Here is a 20,559-nt window from a genome sequence, read left to right as displayed (position 1 = left end):
CACACACAAGGTTATCAATAGCTGCTCAATTGCAGTCTCATCTGCCTAATTATACGATTTGGGCTTTGTGATAACTGAATAGGATGTGAAATCTGGTATTATGCCTTGTGAGTACTGGTGAGACGCAGAAAGTCAGCAGAAGGCACTGAAATAAACCGATGCGTGTGGAGCCTGTTAATTAAAAGCTGTGGCTTTTGCTGGAATATGAATCAGAGGAAATCCAGGGTTATGAAACAACTGGAAGTCTCGGAAATATCCTGCATGCTGGTACAGATCTGCATACACAGTGAGGGTTACACAAAATCCTGTGCGATGTTACTTCAGAGCCTTTGATTTCCATCCCTCATTACCTGGTAACTTTTATCTGATTTCAGGGGCTCTGTTTTTTTTTTTCTTCACTTGGATCTACTTTTAATTAACCCACACTATTAGCACCGATTCAATCATATCACAATGTTAATGAAAAGCCAGAGCACCATGCAACTGTTCACCAGTCCTGTATTACATTCGCTGGCTGTGACTCATGCTAAGCTTAGTGGCCGTGTTTGTGGAGGGGGTCTCTGAATCCCTCTGTGGCATTTTGGTATTGCAGCTGACGCCGCCAACCTGATGAAGGCTCTCTCCATCTGCTGCAGCTCAACACCAGAGTACTACAGCACTGACACAGCCTGTCTAATCAGCAGGAGAAATTCATTAGGCCTGCCCTCTGTTACCTTCAGAAAGACGCAGAGCTGAGATGAAGTCATGAAATGAAAACAGGGCATGAGGGTATGGGGGACAGAGGGTGAGAAGAAGAGTGAAAGAAGGTGACAGTGTGAAGGGTTCAGTGAGCGTATGACAGACATTTGGGTCAGACTGGTGGAATGTGTGCCACAGAGGACCTCATGACAGACAGGAGGCACATTTTCTTTGACCCCAATTACCGGAGGTGTTTCTTTCCACCAGCTAATCCATGGCATATAGGGTGGCCCCTCGTCTGTACCGTGGAGATTTGCTTTTCCAGCCCCGTCAAGTCAAACGGATGATGACTTAGTTCTGCTGGCCGGGATGTGACTGACCTCCTACGAAACCAATAGCAGTCAAACTAGCAATCAATCTGTATCTCAACTGGATGAATCAATGCAGCCCGTTCTCACTATGTCACATACTGCAGCCTGGTCAGTGGCTCTATGATGTTTGACACTGTAGTTACCCCTCCTGCGTCACTTGCTGCCTAAACCTTAAAAAAACAATTGACAATTTGACAACGTTAAGATTAAATAAAATGTGAACTAGAGACACTGGAGCATCGTAGTTTGAAGCTTAAGGCCACTGACCAAGCTGCTGTGTGTGATGAGTTGGAGGGAGCACACGTTGATCAATATGGGTCTATATTGTGGGCCTGCAGCTTTTGTATTCCTGTTATTGATTACATTGCCAGTGTTGTTTTTGATGAGTTGTCTGTGAAAGAAAAGGTCAGACAATAGTGAGAATTGTCACTTTGAAACTTTTCTGAGCTCAAGGTGAAATCTTAAAATTGCTAATTTCATCTGACCAACAGTTTAGAATAATAAAAAAAAAAATGGTTTAAAGTTATATTAAACAACAAAAAAGCCAGGAATTCTGTCACTGGAACCGGCATTTTACTTAATAAATAAGATTTATTAAAATCAGTCAAAATTTAGTGACCAAAATGGGTCTGAATCTGCAGATACCGAACAAATGAAAGATGACAAGAAACCCTTTTAAAACCACAAATATGATGTCTCTTTGCTTATATTCTGTACCTAAATTTTTTTATGAAAATTTGATTTTGTTATTGTTATTGCTGTGCTTTTTTTTCTTCTTTTTTTCATTTTACGTTTTGAATTTGAGTTCTCAGCTGTTGGCTGGACAAAAGATAAGGCCGTCACATTAGGCGCTGGAGTTTCTCAATGGACGTGACTCTGTTTTCTGACATTTTATAGAGCAAACATATACTCTTCCTCTCAAAATGTTTGTATGACTCAAGTGGTTTCCACTGAACCGCAGCAACGTTTTCATGTTGTCAGGAGATTATCTGACCACCGTCTCTCCTTACTTCTTTCCACAGAGACACTCATGGACTCCACTACAGCCACAGCGGAGCTCGGCTGGACGGTCTACCCCGTGTCAGGGTCCAGTGACAATAGCGTAAGTGACAAGCTTTACTTTTGCTATGATATGCCTCTCATAATGAAGACTTAATTAAATTATTTAAGCAACACTTTAATTGCAAGTAATTTTAGGACATTTTCACCGGAACTTTCTTTTGTTAGATGTAAAAGTGCAGCTAATGTGTAAATTTGCTCAGTCCTCCATGAAAATTTTATTTCTGGCTGTGTTTTGGTTTCACACTTCAAGGTCAAGGATCATTTATTGAGCCAGTCTGGTTCCCAGAGTGAGCTCAATTGCCCCCCCCCCCAAAAAAACTGCCAATTTAAATTTGACAATGTTTTTTTGGCCTATAATCTCCACATCATAAGACTTTTGAAGAAAAAAAAAAAGAGTAATTTAAGAGTGGATGCTTTCTCTTTTTCTTTAAACATAGTTCGACAGAATTTCAATATATTTTAACTCCTACATTATAATATACACCAGCCAATTTTTCTATTCCATAAACTTATCTGCATTTGTTCATTTTAACCTGATTTGAACTTTCTGCTTCATGACAAACAACAGTAAGAATGAACAACTATAAACTGAAAGCTAAATACGTGTGTTCATATGCCAGGCTAGAAGCTATGTGTTAACTGGGTCCTGTTGGTGTTTGATGCACAGTATTTCCACATGGTTTGCCAGGGCATCGGTTCCTCCTAGCCACATGCAAGCCAGGCCCACTTAAAGCCAGCCAAAACCAGAGTCTCAGTCTCCTTCACTTCTTTCCCCACCACAAGATTTAGACTTCTTAGAATGAGTCCAGAAGAGAGAAAAAATGTTGTAGACTTATTTGCTGGTGCATTTCAAAAAACCACTGCCGATTTTATTCAATTATTTATGCTTCTGTGGTTTGTATTAAAGATGGTTTGAATTATACTTTATCATGCTGTGTCTCTCTGCACTAAAAAAGAAGGCAGTAAAGAGAGCTGGCCTCCAACAGTTCCATGATACAACATCAAAGTTAAACAGCAGAAATTTAGGACAACTTCATCTCTCCCAACCTGAGGCTACGTTGTCTCCTCTCTGCTAATTCCTACAATCAATACCAAAGCAAAGAGACGCCGGGTTTCCTCTTCTTCTGCCAGCTCTGGATCCAATCTGAAAAGAGAGAGCTTACACACACATACCGACTCCAAAGACAGTTTACATCACATCTTCCTTTCATCTCAGCAGAATGTTGGATTCAGCAAAACATTTACTCAACCCACATTTCATAATCAGATTTAATACTAAGTAGAAACTTCAAACTAAAAGAGTTGAATATTAAGGTCACTGTTGCAAACTATTTTGTGCAGTGAAAATGCCCTCTCTGGCCAAAAGGAGGTAAAATTAAGGTCCAAACATCAAACCAAAGACCTCTAAGCTCTTTAAGAATCATCTTTGTTCCAGTAACATGCGGCGTACTGCCTGATTCTGTGGTAGTTTTCTCCTCCAAATCAAATATCTTCATATTTGATTTCACTCAGAGTCAAACTCCGATTCCAAAAAAGACATTGTGTAGAACGAAAATAAAGAATGCAATAAAGAATACTTCAAACGAGCTGTGTTTACTGACTAGGTTTTAAGAAATGTATCACAAAGTGGTGAACCTCGCCCCATTCTTGCTTGTGAACAGCAGAGCCTTTTGAGGACGCTCCTTTCATTCCCAATCGTGATACTCTCACTTGTTTCCAATCAACCTCTTTACCTTTGAAATGTTCCAAACAAGTGTTTTTAAGCATCCCACAACTCTCCTAGTCTTTTGTGGCTCCTGTCCCAGCTTGCTTGAGACATGTTGCTGGCATCAAATTCAGAATAATTAGCATATATCAACCCACTTGCCAGATAAATGTTAGTTAAGTACATTTGTGCAAAGCCACAGATAAGTTCAAATGTAGCATTTCTTTATATTGCAACTTTACGTTTGTTTAGGTTCAGTTTTCCATCTGTCACTTGTCAAAACACAGTGCTTATGCTCTGCTTAGGTTTAGGCACAAAAACCACCTGGTAAGGATGAGGAAAACATCATGGTTTGGCTTTAAATACCTGTTTTGGTTGTCACAAAAATGGCTGGAGATGGTCAACCTTCCCATGAATAACACCTGGTTTTGGTTGCCATTGTGGCTTGTTGGCACTACATTCTCCGTCACCTCCTGATGGGAAAGTCCACTAATAACCATATAATGTGAACGTGATATGCCACGTCTGGTCAACCTTGGATGTGTCTGTGGTTTGCAGAAACGTTAACTTCCAACATTATATCCTGGTAACTGGGCTGCGTATATTTACAAAACTCAATGATGATATAAAACATGTTTGGTTTTGAGTATATGTCTAAAAGGATCAGCAAATGATCACATTGTGTTCCATATCTGTCTTACACAGCATCCCCAGTTGGTTTGAATCAGGGTTGAATGTGAGGACTTTAAATGTCGGCTCCTATTTCCTTTTTTTTAAAAATTCAGATAACTCTATGCTCCTTTTTGAAAAGCTCTGTATGCATTTATGCTATATCCCTCTGTAGGAGTGCAGTGAAATGCGAACAAGTCCCTAAGCCGCTGGATTTAGTCAGGTATAGGTTGGCCTTATCAGCGTGGGCACTGAATTTTTAAGATGATACGGCTGAGCTTGTCAAAAGCACAGTCGATTGAAAAGCTCAGAGTGAGAGCGATGGAGATAGCTTGTCCCTTATGGCCCAGGGCAACAGGTGTGGAAACAGAGCTCGAGCTCCCTCTCAGTATAACAGCAAGAGGTGCTTTACAGAAGCTATTGTCTTACACACATATATGCACGGCTTCACGGGCTTAGCTGGTGGATCAGTAACATCCAGCAGAGCGCCGCACCAGCAGTTGGCTTTCACTACTCTGTATAGCTTCATGAAATATATCCTAACTTGACATGCGATACTGTGCGGCACAATGGAAACGCAAACAAGTAACAGTGTGATATTAAGTCAGAAATGTTATGGCAGTTGGTGTTATTTCAGTCTTTTACAGCATATCTGAATGTCGACTATCAAAGTATTATCATAAGAAACTTCCTCAAGCACAGCTGTAAAACCAACTTTCTACAGTAGGATTTTGGAAGTGATTTGTGTAAAACAATGTTACAGTTCGGCTTCTGTAAATCAAGTTTTATAACCCTCTCTTTGTGTAGCCGGGCCGTTCTTCCTTTTAATTATGTAAAATGACAGCCAGACTTATGTTGTCCCCGAGCCAGATGTGCAAGACATCTTCATTATTCTTGATAGCAATACCGACAACTAGTGTTTTATTTACCAAACCAGCATTTATCCTGGGGCCGTTTAAGAAGTTTACCGTCCTCTCTGACTAACGCTGAGAGATTCTGGTATCGCATGCCTCACTCCACCCTAACGGGAAGGCAAACCCACTGATACAGTCAGTAGGTTTGTAGATTTGTTCCTCTGAGTAACTTTGTGAAGATTTAACCCCAAGTGCACACATATTACAAGTGTAATAACATTATTGTATTATTGTTACATATTTTGCAATGTGAACTACTACTGCTTCATATGTAAACTCAACATTTGCAAAGATACTAATTAAACAACAATGTAAAATTACTCAGAGATCGTGACCCATTGAGAATCTGCTTTGTGACATGGAGCTAATGTATAGCCTGCTAGAAGAGCAGGGTTAAGTGGTCAGTGTGTCCGTCTCAAGTGGAGCTGAGAGACGTGTGAACATCAGGTCAGACCTCCTGACCTGCTCTCTCTCCTGCCCTCAAGACCTGACAACAGCAGCAGCCATTTAGACTTACGGCCGCAGGGAGCACACAGAGCTACTGTGGAAGGAAGGCTGAGGTCTCCTGCATAGGCGGAGAACATAATGAGGTGGTGTGTGTGTGGGTGAGGTTATCATTATGGATGTGTCATAATGCACTGTACCAGGATATATCTAGTGTCAATCGGGGACACAGAAAGCAGGAGAGTTGTGCAGGGAGGCATGCTGCAAAATGTTTCGAAACAAATCAGTTTCCTGTGATCAAAGACGTTCGATATTGTATTAGAATTCCTTTGGAATAAGATTGAGGTTGTTTATATGTAATTGTGGGCATGTGCGGCGGACCAACATCATAGTCTCTCTCTCTCTCTTTACAGTACAAGTAATTTGTCGAACATATTTCATTGTATTGGACTCATTGGGATTTGAAGTGACCACTAATTTGTGACTGAATCACAATTAAGGTCTGTGAAATTATATTTTAGGAGTAATGCAAAGAAATATGCAAACACAATCCACATGTAACGTTGTGGAATGGCGGCACAAGATGGAATTGTTCTTCTCGTTTCACATGTTGTGCATTAGTAGTGGACAGTGGTAATTGGAGCTGACTGCAGCAGACAGTTCTACTTAAGTCTGTGTGTGTGTGAGACTCTCCTTTCTATGAAGCCCGGTCTCCTGCAGGATTTGGCTCCCATGGCCTCTCTCGTAGTAATTGAATGCAGAGAGTGGGTGTCATTTGTCCTCTGTCCCTCGAGGGAAGGCACTCTTACTCTGACAGATTTCCCACAACTGCAAATGGGGCGACTGCGCCTCGAGAGTTTTCCAGCGGGTCTCTCTCCCTGCTTTTGTGTGAATAATTTATTTACTTCTGTCAAGGAAAGAGCAGTGATATGTAATGTGGCCCCGGATCGTGAAGCTAGTTCAGGTTAATTCAAACACTGTAATGACAAGACGTGATAAATACACAGTTCTTGTTATGTCAAAACAATGAAACCATTTAATCTTTGAGTGTTCTGACAGCGTGTTCACACTTGACTGATGTGTCACTCTGTTCTGACCACTTGTGGGTCGTAGGACAGGCCGTTTACCGCTGTCTTGTGCAGCTATAGCTTTAATTGTAAGACTTGTACTGTAGTTATACACAGTGTTCAGTGCTGTTTGTCGTTATCTACAATAAAGAACTGACGTATGATAACAAAAAGGTTGCAATAGAATATAAGAGCTATAAAGAAAACCCTTTAAAGGCCTTCACAGAAACATTCAACCTAAGTGATCTGATCTCACATGGAGAGCTCTACAGTAAGTGTCCTGGGCCACACTGAAGGATCGCCTCCTCAACTGATGTCCTCTGTGAAACCAGAAGAAGCTAAAACAACAGGCAGAATGTTACCGTCTGATTTCCATTTAGTTCAGTGTAATTTAAATTTTGTGTTGGCCTTTCTTATTCTGCTAATGTTCGCAGCAGATGTTGTGTACACACTGTCTGTTATCCCCAGACTCCCTTACAAATTGCTTAAGTTTGAGAGTTGTTGAGTGAGCTGGAACATAAAAAGCAAACTTTGCAAAATGACTACAGCAAATTCTAAATCATTCAAGCCTTCTTGTGAATTCGGCACTAAATGCAATACATTAAGTTGTTTATTTCCATGTAAAAAGTGTCAGCTTGTTGCATCTTTGCTATATCAGCCTGCCTTCCATGTCTAAAATGCATTATACCTCCCAAAAGCTGTTTGTACACTATTTCAACTGATTTTTAATGACAGTTAACATGTAAATTGTATAAATATACCATAATATAGGCTAATTCTTTGTCGCCACTTGAGGAAGTTCCCAGAATCCCTCAAAAAGTTGCTAAATTTTGTGAGCTATTGAGCAAGGAACAACTTTATGACCTTATAGCCGTCTTGTACATTCAGCCAACGTTACATACATGCACACATTTCTTTCTTCATGAAAAAACATTGTGTCCGTTTGTTTCAGTCATCTGTGTGCTTATTTGCATGTAGAGCGAGGAAGTGAGATCCGATCATGTGTGGTCACTCGAGAAGCATGTTAAAGCCAGGCGTGAACTGACGGACTTAGAGCTGTCCACTTGATCCGATCACTCAGGACGGATGTTAATCTGAATTCCATCTCAGATTACAGTTGACCCCAGTGATGGGTGCAGTAATAGATGTAGTCATTTGTTTCTGGAATCATTCTTCCTTTAGTCTTCCAAATAACAATTTTACAGTCACTCAAACAGCCTTGTATGCACCGACCATCAACAACATTTCCACTTGCGTTTGCCAGACGGATCTATTTTTCATGAAATTTGCCTGGGTGTTGACGACCTGTGGTCATGAGAAGTGTAGTTGTGGTCGGCTTTTTTGCAGCCAACAAACTTATTGACCGTCTGCATGTTGGCTAAGTTTTCCCGGTTGCATAGATGTACAGGAAATTGAAAATTCTGACAACTTGATTGTGCTGCTTGCAGTATGAATTCCAACAAAGCGATATAACAGTGTGAGATATCAAAAGCTATGTGTCTGTGTCTGGACTGATGCTTGCAGGATTGTCCTTGAAAGTCAATATCCTTCAACATGAGGTGAATTCAAGGCTTCCTCCTCTGTTTTAAAGAAGGACTTAGTTGGAGTTTAGCCTTGTTTTTATATACTGTAGGAATAACGTTTGGAAGTTGTTGATTTTATCTTTTGAGTCAACGTGGCGGTTGTCAGTCGCCTTAAGGCTATAACTGTGATTAAGGTCTGTATACAAATACATGACTTGTGTGTTGATGAGCATTAAACACTGACACCTTATGTGCTTGCTTACTGTAAAGCAATTTAGATTAAAATGCTAGTGACATGGACGGGATGTAAGTGTAAAATGGACAGTGTACAGTAGCTCCTGCAGAGGAGTTCTGTAATTATTTGTTACAAAGAGCTTCAAGGACAACTTGATGTATTTCATGGTTTCAACTTGTGAATGAAGCAAAAAAGCTCTTCTCAGTCAGTTGTAGAGGCAACTCCAGTCTATAATTCAGCCTCGGCAGTGCGTTCCGCTTGGCTTTACAGATAAAGCAGAGCCTCACTGCCATGGAGACATATGGAGTACAGGTCAGCTGAACTTTTCTGTCTCTCTCCCGGAGTGGCAGAGGAGATATCGATTCTGAAACTCATTCTCAGTGAGCGTCACTGAACTGTAGCACCTCGTATAACACCAGAGGAAGAGAGGAGCAGCTGAAATATAGTAGTTTCTACTGGCCCTGCCACAGTCTAACCACCGCAATCTATATTCACTTCAGACAGGTTTTCTGTGCAGGGCGTTTGTCTCTCAGGGCTGCTGCTCGAGCATAATATAAATTACAGTCTCTCCAGTTAGTGGACCCAAGGCTGGAGTGGGAACGTAGTTTCATTAATAAAGCAGAGAAGGCCCAGCAACAGTTGAAAACTTTGATAATCAGTTTAACTGGCAGGATGATAAATGTGCAGGAATTTGTTTTGGGAGCAGTACAAAGGCAGTTACACACAGACTGTTTGATCTAAATCCAACATGCATTATCTAAACAACAGGTGTGCACTCTTATCAGACAGATACACTGTACAGTGTGGTTTCATTATGTATAGGAATCGTCGCAAAGGCCATAAATGGAACAACTGACTTTCGGGTAACGGTTGTAGACCTGAGGCATCAAATATGCGGATGCTAGTGTTTGTTTTGGTCTCCTTGGGATAATGGATAGGTAACACCCTGCAGGTTAAAGTAAACACTCAAAATTATTTGCTAACACTATTCAAGCCAGGATTATTAGACTCAGGACCCCAACGAGAGCAATTAAAACATAAAAGAGCGTCTTTTTGTTTGGAGCCAGTCGAGCGGTCTGTTTCACATCATTGGTTTTTTATCGTGAGAGTATATTTCTGTGTGTTCTCGGAGGTAGGAAGCACATCCACATCCGGTGTAGCATGAAAGAACCCATTGCTTATTATTTACCTTGAAGTCTCACAGTCTAATAACTTCGAGAAAAAAAACAACCCCAAATATTTCACAAATGCAAATTATGTCTTGATAATATTTGGTTTGCCTTTAGGAAAATGCCTTTGATCATTCTGTTCTTAAACATCTCTTGATTTTATGTTATAGCAATGCACGAGTCAGTGCACTCAGCCCTATGGCTGTTGATTTCCACTCTCAGAGAACAAGAAAAACAACATTTTTTCAAATGCAACAGGATCTCGATAGGATAAGCTGGAGTTTTTGTTTCCATCACCCTCCGAGGGCCGCTCATCCCGTATAACTAATCCATCTTGACATCCACCACCAGGGTTACCTCCACCTTTCGTACTTAAAACACATGACCACCCTTTTACCGCACTCTGTGTAAAGAGCCAGGGGAAAGAGCTGTGAAAATGAAGACGTTTCTTCTAATTTCACACTCTGTGCTTGATCGTTAGGCTCTTATTATGCCCCATTTGCTTCCCTCCACTGGCTGTGATGAAAGCGGGGCAAAGAGGCCATGACAGGACAAAAAGGGGCCCTCCATCAAAACACATTTTGTTTGGGGTCTCTTTTAGCCTGGCTCAACCCTTCCCCCCACATCACTGCCAACACTTTCCCCTGCAGTTTCTCCTGTCTGCATCCCTCATTAGCAGCAACCCCCACCTGTCTCCACATTCATTTTATTAAACTGCAATTGTCCAACGCTCTGTGCTCGGTAGAAGCGGACTGTCCGCTCTTGTTTAATTGGCCCACAGCCTCCCCACTGCTCCTCAACAAGTGGGAAGGTCAATGGCTGCTCATGACCTGCGATGATGATGTCTGCCAGTATGGGCCAAAAGACAGATTTATCCTTTAACCATACCCCCAAGAACCTCTGGCTTGTACAATCATGTAATAATTGCTTAATTTTTGTGAGTTTAAATCTGACCACACTGCCTCACTTTGATGTGATGCAACAGTAGAGTTAAACTTGCATTCAAATGTACTCTGATATTCTTTATGATCAAAATTGTAATTTACTGAGCTAAATTGCCAGTACTTCTCTTAGAGTTTGTCATTACAGGCCCAGTTTTGAGAAGTAAGGTTCAGATAACAAAGTTCTTCTAAAGTTTTTGCTGTTAAGCTGCTTTCTCTTTGTCCTCATTACTATTATTATTATTGGCTGAACATCAGTCTTTTCTGTTTAGGTTGGCTCCTCTGATGGTTTTCGGTTTGGGTCAAGCCAGCATCACACGCGCAGTGATTAATTAGGACATGGGAATTAAGGACCAAAGCTGTTCTAATTAGTCAGAAAGTGTTTGATAGAGCGCCGGTTTGCAACAAGAGGGTGACTTTCTTCTCCCAACCCGTCAAAATCTGTCAAAATCCTCACTAAGTGGGCACTAATTTGAGAAATTATATCAGCTGTGAAGTGAAGAGTGAAGGGGGGAGGCAGAGCGGTTGGAGCAGTGGACGGTGCAGCTGATGCAAAGTGGCTCTTGGGGGTTGAGAACAGGGTTTCTTTCTTTGGCTGAGATGTTGAGGTCAAGGTCATGACCTGCTTGGTGGTTAGAGCGCATGGTGTTTAAATCTGGTCTGATCCATGGCCAAGGGGCAGGAAAACCACAGAGGTTGCATCTGGAGTCTGTACAGACAGAGCGAGCGCTCAAACTGGTGCACAATATGTGGCCTTTGAAGTAGAACAGAATACCCTGAAAACCTGGAGAGAAATTTGCCCCCTTGATTTTTCTTTATATGATTACCTGTGTAATACGATTATGCCAGTTTAGTATGACTTTGATAGTGGAAAATTCATGTCATGTTACCTCAGTGCGTCACTGCAGTGAAAAGATCTTTCACTGCAATGTCAATAACACATTACAGTATGTGCTATGAATGTGTCCTATTAAGACACAATAAAAAAAGTAGGACACACTATCACATAAACCAGAACCTCTCTGCTGCATTCAAGTGACTCCATGTCATGTCTCCCGTTTCTCTTAAAGCATTACAGGATGTGAATGGTTTCCCTGGTAAACATCAAAGCTATCCGCCTGTACAAAGAAGGGTTCATACATCCCAAAAAATAATTGTTATTCTACCTCCTATAAATTTAGCTTGATGTAAAAAAAAAAAATGAATGAAATGAAAACTATATTTCAGCTTGTACTACCCTACATGTTTTTTAAAGATTAGAAAAAAGGCAAACTGACGCTTTAATCCAGGTACAGTTTTACATTAAGTAACAACTTCATAAAGACAACCCCTCCTTTGATGGATTTACACAATCAGGTCTTAAAAATGTCCCTAAAATTGCAACTCATTCAGTAATCACAGAGCAGCTGGTTCTCATAGATTAAAATACTGCACAATTCAGATTTCTGAAAGTCATGTAACACATAAGCTTCAAATAGTGAACACTAACATGTTGTCTCATCAAAATAAGTCAATCCCCATCCTATTAATATAAAACAACTACTTTTAATTGTGTTAACAAATTGGAGTGGGGTCGCAGTAGGTAACCTGTAAGTAGGCTTCTTATTATACCAATATTACCTCAGGAAATGGGAGAACATGGTGGAAAGGCTGGTTTTCATTTGCTCCTTTAGTCTCATCTAATGCATCCATGCAAACTGGGTTATTAGAGGTATTTTGTTTCCCTACACCGTGTAATCAATTTAATCAAAATATTGCCTTAAGCTGATTACGCCCAGTAATCAAAGCATCATAAAGTGAGCATGAAAACATTCTTGTTATTGCTGCAAAATAGGTATCAGCGGGGCTTTATGACAGTATATATTAATAGAAAACATGTAGACCATTTACTGCTTTACAGCTGAATTGAACTTAATTGAATGAATCAGGTTAACTGTTTTCCTCAGTTGCCGATTGTTTTGTGTTCTGTATTCAAATGTAAATGTGTTTATGTCTGTCCTTGGCCCACAGTGGGAGGAGGTGAGCGGTTATGATGAAAACATGAACACCATCCGGACGTACCAGGTCTGCAATGTTTTCGACAACAATCAGAACAACTGGGTACGGACAAAGTACATCCGGCGTCGTGGTGCTCAGAGGATCCACGTGGAGATGAAGTTCTCTGTGAGGGACTGCAGTAGCATTCCTAACGTGCCTGGCTCCTGTAAAGAGACGTTTAACCTCTATTATTATGAATCTGATGCCGACACAGCCACCAGAACCTCCCCAGCATGGATGGAGAACCCCTGGATCAAAGTTGACACCATAGCAGCAGACGAGAGCTTCTCCCAGGTGGACCTCGGTGGCAGAGTGATGAAGATCAACACTGAGGTCAGGAGCTTCGGTCCTGTGTCACGAAACGGCTTCTACCTGGCGTTCCAGGACTACGGTGGCTGTATGTCCCTCATCGCTGTTCGCGTTTTTTACCGGAAGTGCCCTCGTATCATCACGAACGGGGCGTTGTTCCAGGAGACACTCTCAGGAGCGGAGAGCACCTCCCTGGTGGCTGCAAGAGGTGTTTGCATCCCTAACGCAGAGGAGGTGGACGTGCCCATTAAGTTGTACTGCAATGGAGACGGAGAGTGGATGGTACCCATCGGACGCTGCATGTGCAAAGCTGGGAACGAGGCTGTGGAGAACGGGACTGTTTGTCGAGGTATGTTTTAAGCCTAATGATTCATAACAGAGTAATCCAAACACATAAGGATACAATCCATACAGTGTTTATGTCTGGTAGTGCACTCACTGTAAGCTGTTCCGGGGAATCTATTAATTCCCATTCATTTGATGGTATAAGCTACTGATATACAGTCATGTATTAAAAAAACATGATGGAAGGTATACATTCTGTGAATAGATTATTCAGCTCAAGCCATCACCATATTTCCATCCCCCCTTGCTGAAATACACTGCTGAATACAGCAGGTCACATGATAACTCTGGTTAGGGTTTGATCTGTAAAAATACTGCTGCCTTTTGAAGTTGTAACTGCAGAACATGTTAAGTTTGGTTCTTTCTTCTGAGCAGCCATAAAAAAATAGGAGTTGCTCATCACAGGTCTTTGGTCCCAAATCACGACTGCTTGTCAGGGAACAAATTATTCATTACTTTTCTTCCTGTGGTCCTTGTAGCACTTGTATAATTAAAGCTCCAGTCTGTTACATACAGATTTTAGTCTTTTTTTCTATAGGTAAAACAGAGCATCAAACGCACTTTCAGAGTTAATATTTTCCAGTTTCTTTACTTCTCTATGACTGTAAACTAAATAGTTTTAGGTTGTGGACAAAACTAGGGCTGCAGCTATCGAATATTTTAGTAATCGAGTACTCTCGGGCTGAAACGATTCCTCGAGTAATTCGAGTACCTCGAATACAAAAACATGGTCCGAGGATTTTTTTCTGCCTCGAGGAATCGTTAATTTAATTGTAGTTCAAGCGGCCGCACAGACTACTTTCAATGTGGCACAACGTGCTTACGTCACGTACGCAAGGGAAGACCGGGGAAGAAAGGAGGAGGAGGAGGAAGCGGACGTACAGGTGTTTGACTGAGGGAGCGGGAAAATGGCAGAGGCGAGGAGAAATAGCGACGATGAAACAGAAGAAAAAGGCGATAAAAAAAGACAGAAAATGTCGAAAGTGTGGGAGCACGGCCCTTGCATACCACAACAGCAGGCCGTGTTACAACGAATACACGTCACAGTGTTCTCCTTTCTTTTCAGTCGGAAATGCTCCCACACTTTCGACATTTTCTGTCTTTTTTTATCGCCTTTTTCTTCTGTTTCATCGTCGCTATTTCTCCTCGCCTCGGCCATTTTCCCGCTCCCTCAGTCAAACACCTGTACGTCCGCTTCCTCCTCCTCCTCCTTTCTTCCCCGGTCTTCCCTTGTGTGCTGAAACGATGTAAGCACGTTGTGCCACATTGAAAGTAGTCCGTGCGGCCGCTTGAACTACAATTAAATTAACGATTCCTCGAGGCAGAAAAAAATCCTCGGACCATGTTTTTGTATTCGAGGTACTCGAATTACTCGAGGAATCGTTTCAGCCCGAGAGTACTCGATTACTAAAATATTCGATAGCTGCAGCCCTAGACAAAACAAGACGTGAATATGTCATCTTGGGCTTTGCGAAACACTCATTATGTTGTGACACTATCACAATTTTCTTTTTCTGGCATTTATAGACCAGGAAGTAATCAACAGGCTAATCGCTGATGAAAATAATCGTCCCTAGAATAAAACTAATATAAAAACATTGCAGCCTCTCCCAACTGAGAAGCATGTCTGCATATTTACAGAGGAAATTCAAAGAAAATGTGAGCAACAGTTTTCAATCTGTAAAATTTGTGTGCTGACCTTTTCTTGGTTGAATGCCTCCTTCTGTCCATAAGGACAAAGAGGATATTTTTCAAAATTGCCTGCATTTTCCCATCAATTTGAATCCCTCACAGGCGAATCGATTTTGGCTTCTCAAAACATCAATGTACCCAACATTTACCTGCGCTATGCCCTATCCTCACTCTGGCAGGTGGTATTTGGTCAACGTGCTTAGAGATCTTGATCACTGGAAACAGCACGACAGCGTGTAGCCTGCAGACTGGAGCCGTGCTGCTCCTGCCCAGCACAACAAACCACCCACCTGCGTTTTAGATCGGTGTGTTGCTGCCTCTCTTATGCGGGCCTGTAATTACAACACATCCCCCAGTGTCTGTGTGCTGGGAGGGGAAACGTGATGGGTGCTGCCTCACAAACACTGCCAGGCCCCATTCAATGACTACTAATGAGGACCAGCACCAGCTCCTCCTCAAGGAATACAGGCCAGTAAGAGGCATTTGAAGACAGCTACTCTGCTGTTGCAAGCTACTCTGAATCCACATCCCCTCATAATTACACAAATCTGCTTGTTATTTGACCCACATGTAATTCGCTGCATGTGGTGGATTGGAACATCTCAGGGGCGTCCTCATCATGTCATGGTATTTTTTGTGCTAAACAAGATTATACAATTAAATGCTGTCAGTTCAACAGGGAAAGCATGTTGATTCTGTTACATCCTCACACCGCTGGGCATGAGACTTTTTGATGATTTCACCTTCCCTCTCTGGCCAATGCACCAGCTGTACACTGGCTGTTTTACCTAAGCTCGAAAAGAAGTAAAGCTTCACTGACTGCATGCTTTCTCCTTCATCACCCCCTGCAGTCGTGAGTGTTGTAGATTTGAGCGCTGCAGGGCTCAGAGACAAGCCACAGTGACACTGGCAGAAACACACATACAGTACGTGCACACGGACAGATTTTGACCGTCCTCTGTGCCACTTGGCCTTCCCTGATCACTCGATGCGGTGACTGAATATTAAAGCTTCATGAAAAGAATGCATTATCTGTGAGTGCAGCTGTGGAATGCAGCAAAACGCTTCGCATGGAGATGGATTTTTATGGCTCCATACAATAGTTATGAGCGTCAGTGCAAACAACGGGGGAGTGTGTATTTTAACCGAGAAAGAAAATAAATCCATTACAGTTAAAAAGGATGTTGTTCTGCGGTTCCCCCATTGTTCAGAAGCCCTTTTTGATGGAAGGCTGCCACCAGTCGGTCCGCTCCCTAGTCATCTTCCTAAACTCTGAAAGCTGATATCAGTGCTCGAAACTGTGGTCAGTCAGTGCCTTTCAACTGCCAGAAGTTGGATAATGAATTGATCTATGAAAGATGCTCCTTTGCCTGCCGATATTATGGGGTAATGAATTGATTTGTGAGAGGTGCCCTCGGAGGGGTTGTTAGATATCCTCTTTCATAGCTGGATTATGGAGCCACAGAGAGAGCGTAAAGCAGCCAAGATGAAAGCGACTATTTGTACTGTGGTATTAATAACGCAACCGATGCTTTGTTCCAACATCTCCGCAACTAAACGTGTAATTACGCATGTAACAATTAAATCCTTGGCAGGGATCCCGGCAAATAATTACGCTGTCATGAAATCTGTCAAAATATTGACAGTAGAAGGGGGTGCTTACATCAAATTGCCGAGGTCTTTTTCTCTCTGATTGTCTTACAAGTGAGATTAAGTTTCCTCTCTAAGAAGTAAAGGAACCACACCAGGGCTTTTCAGCAGAGACAGACCTGAAAATAGAGATCCCTCATCCCCTCAGAGCCTTGAGGAGATGATGCACCACAGAGACACATGAGGTCCTGTTTGCCCTTGCTGTTCACTCGAGAATGAAAAGCATTCTCTTCAGTGGGGCACAATGAGAGCCATGTTCAGGGGTGGAATTGCAAACTGCCTTAACAATGGCCATGTGTGCTTTTTCACTGTAATCTGATCATCTAACCCCATGCTATTGTGGGTTCAAGGGTCTCGACTATGGGAGCGTGGCTCGTGTTATAGAGCAGTGAAGATTTAGATGGCAGACAATTTGTCACAGCGATGCTAACAGCTTGATTCTTCTTTGGGTTATATTTTTGTAAATGACAGAAGAGGAGAAAAACATTGTAAAACAAGCAGTGGTTGCGTGGCCTAGATTTGCTGGGATACGAATCAACACATAACATCAAAAAGCATGACAGTGGATGAAACGGTGCAACTGTGTACACTCTTCTTGTGTGCAGTGGAAATAATGCTGAGAGAAATATGCCTCCACACTCACAGGCAGTGACACTACTCAAAGATTCAGATACTGTATGTTTGTAACGGTCATGGCAAATTCTGCTGAACCAGCAGAGCGGGTCAGTAAGTCACATGATTAATAAGCATTTTTAGGTCACAGTGTGGAGAATCGGAACAACACTAGCACCTCTTTTCATGCCAGTGTCTTGGTGAGGTCTGCATCAGTGGCTGTGGAAGTGAGGTTCCTGCAGTTGCACTCAGAGCAATTAGATTAAGAAGGAAAAGCTTCAGTAATTCTTCAGCCAAATGTGTTTGTAGATAAAGAGAGTTAGGGGGATCGAGTGCAAAGGTAGGTCCTGGGCAGACATGATTGGATAGACATGATTGCATGGAAAAGAAGAGAGGGGAGGAGGCGAAGCCAGGAAATGAGTCCCCCTAACCCACTGTCAGAATCCCAATTATTGCAGTCTTTTCGTCTGGAGAGGGTTTAAGAGTGGAAATCAGCGTAGCACAGACAAATCCACGCCGCTGCCTTTATTTCCCTGGGTGCCTCCGTCTTTAATGGCAGCTCTAATTGACTAACAGTGCACGTGGGGGAACAGCCACGCTGATGACTGGATGACTGTCCTTCTGCGCTGGAACAAGACACAAAGCAAAACAAAACAAACACACCCCCTCAAGGCTTCTGCTGCATTGTGCATTGTGCAAACAAAGATGAAGGAAGGTTTGCACTGGGCTGCAGTAACAGAGAAAGAAGGGAGAGTGGGAGAGAATTAGAAAAAGGGAAAGAGGGAGACCAAAATGTCAACAGTCTGCCTACACAATAGGCATTCACACAATATTATGTTAAAGTAAAAGCCACACTTACTCTCCCAGATTGATGGCTGCTTCGGCTGCAGTTAGGAGCCGTTTAGTTAAGCATAAGGAATACAGATGAGCTCCTGAACAGATGTTCATTACTGCAACATTTGTCTGTTAAATGGCATCATAGACAGAATGACTTAATTCCTGCATCATGGGCAATATCACTTAATTTCCATTACTGATCTTTTCATTTAGACCCCATAACGGGTGTGTGATGTTTACTTGATAGAGGGTCTTTGGTGTGTACACAGTGGAGGATGTTGTAACAGCAGGAGGCAAACAGGCGAGCTCCAAGACGTGTCATTCTGTCCGCAGAGGCCCCAGGGAACATTCAGCAGCCTTTATTCCCTCTTCCTCACTATGATGGGATTTCAGTATGGCCAGGTGCTTTTCTTCTCTGTCTTCTTTTTCTCTGTTTGTTCTGCACCCTGCACACGTCCATAGAGCAAAAGAGAAGGAGAAAACAAGTGGTGGAGCCTCTAATGAGCGGAAGGGAAGAGAAGCCCTAAATTGAGCACACATACAGTCTTTCTAACATACAGAACAATGTAGAAAATGTTAGGCTGGTTAGTCTATCTGTCTCTTATATCGTTATTCGTGACATTGGACTACATATGGTCTTAGATTTTATTTTATTGTGATATGGTCCGTGTTGTCTTTTCCTGGTTTTAAAGGCTGCATTACAGTGAAGTGATGTCATTTTCTGAACTTACCAGACTGTTCCATACCATACCATACTTGTCTTTACAGACTTAGTCATAATATCCACATTACTGATATGCTTAGGGCGATATCCAAAATTTTATATCACGATACTGTCCCACCCAAATATTGCGATAGACGATATTATTGTCTTTTGGCAAAGATGACTTGTAGTGTCATTCAAATCCCTTTGCTCACCATTTTCTCCCGCTTAAGACCCAAAATATTGCCATTCTGGCGAGCTGGCATCTTCTTAGAAACCAAGGGTCAAAAATAATGTTTGTTTGTTTTTTTATCGCCCAGTCCTAACATTTTTGAAGTGCTTTTGAGGAGATTTCAAAATATAGAGATATATGTCATTTAATTCTTCATTGAAGTCCAAAAATATTGCAATTAGGATATAACAAATTCAAAGTCAGGATAACAATATTATCGCAATATTGATAGAAATTTAAAAATAAATTGCTACCTATCAAAGCTATCTTTAACTTTGTTTGTTTTCATCAAAAAGCCTCAAAATACAAGTGTTATGGGATAGAGGGAGTCTGGAACCGTAACTTTTAAAAAGTGTACAGAAGGAACAATTACACTCAGTGACAAGTCAAAAGGCAACCAGATAAACTCAAACAAAGACGCACAAGGCTGAACATTGCATTGGATTGATGGATTTTTCACATGATATTATCATATATGTATTATTAGGATTATCGCGAGATAGCAACACCCCTTATTGCGATAATATTTTAAGGCAATATCCCCCAGCCTTGAGTGAATGCACAAATTACATTGAAGTACACAAACTGGAACACACTACCATACAGTATGCAATCCTGTGCACACACAGCAACCTTGTATACCCAGACATACACTTAATCATCCTCATTTTCACAGCACATCCATCATATGCGGATGTGATAACGTGACCTGCGATCCCTGCGAATTTCCCTGAACTCAAAGATCATGGCCTGTTAAGCCTGTAAACGTTTTCCACATGTTTTTGCACATGTCGTTCTGTGCTCCATATGCCCCTCTGTCACACTCCTCATTATCCCACACCATCTATTGAATCTCAAATTCAGACAGCATGACCTCTTATAATCCCAGCGTCTCTTTTTTTTTCTACATTATTGGTCATCTCTTCGACTGTAGAGGCTTCCTGCAGGTCTGGTTCTTGCTTGTAACACCTACCCCTGTCTCACCCTGAGCCCCGAGATACCAGACAGCCTGATGACCACAGACAGATTTCTGGTGTTTCTCCATGAGAGCAAAGCCGGGTGACAACCCTGAGACCTCATGGTTTTATTCATGATGAATTCGCCTTGGACTGTACTGACACTGAGGAAATGAGAGTGGTGCAGTATATAGAGATCCTTCCAGACGTGCCTCTCTTTTCTCATCAGAGACAAGGCCAGGGCTTTGTCAAAACATCCCCATGCACGCTCTCTCAGATGTCCTCGACTCGCGTCCTGCTAGAGGATTCAAGCCGCTCTCTAGGGTAAGGGAGGCTGATGGATCAAGCATCTGCCTGGATAAAAGATGAGAAACAATCGGGCTCACTGTTAAAGACAGGAATCCCTCT

At 42.0% G+C, this 20,559-nt stretch overlaps 1 protein-coding gene across 4 annotated transcripts in view; it reads left to right on the top strand.

Moving 5' to 3' along the window:
• Window positions 1-20,559, top strand: part of ephb2b (eph receptor B2b) — a 134,434-nt gene that overhangs the window by 46,625 nt on the left and 67,250 nt on the right. For all 4 annotated transcript variants that reach the window (XM_084348885.1, XM_084348883.1, XM_084348884.1 and 1 more), the window contains exons 2-3: window positions 2,072-2,151; window positions 12,789-13,473. In XM_084348885.1, coding sequence (XP_084205011.1) covers window positions 2,072-2,151; window positions 12,789-13,473 — 765 coding nt within the window. The remainder of the gene's footprint in view (window positions 1-2,071; window positions 2,152-12,788; window positions 13,474-20,559) is intronic.

The sequence above is a fragment of the Pagrus pagrus genome, assembly GCF_965226575.1.
Source record: "Pagrus pagrus genome assembly, chromosome: 3".
Taxonomy (NCBI): Eukaryota; Metazoa; Chordata; class Actinopteri; order Spariformes; family Sparidae; genus Pagrus; species Pagrus pagrus.
Note: the sequence above shows the minus strand (reverse complement) of the source record. Positions and strands in the feature narration are given on the sequence as shown.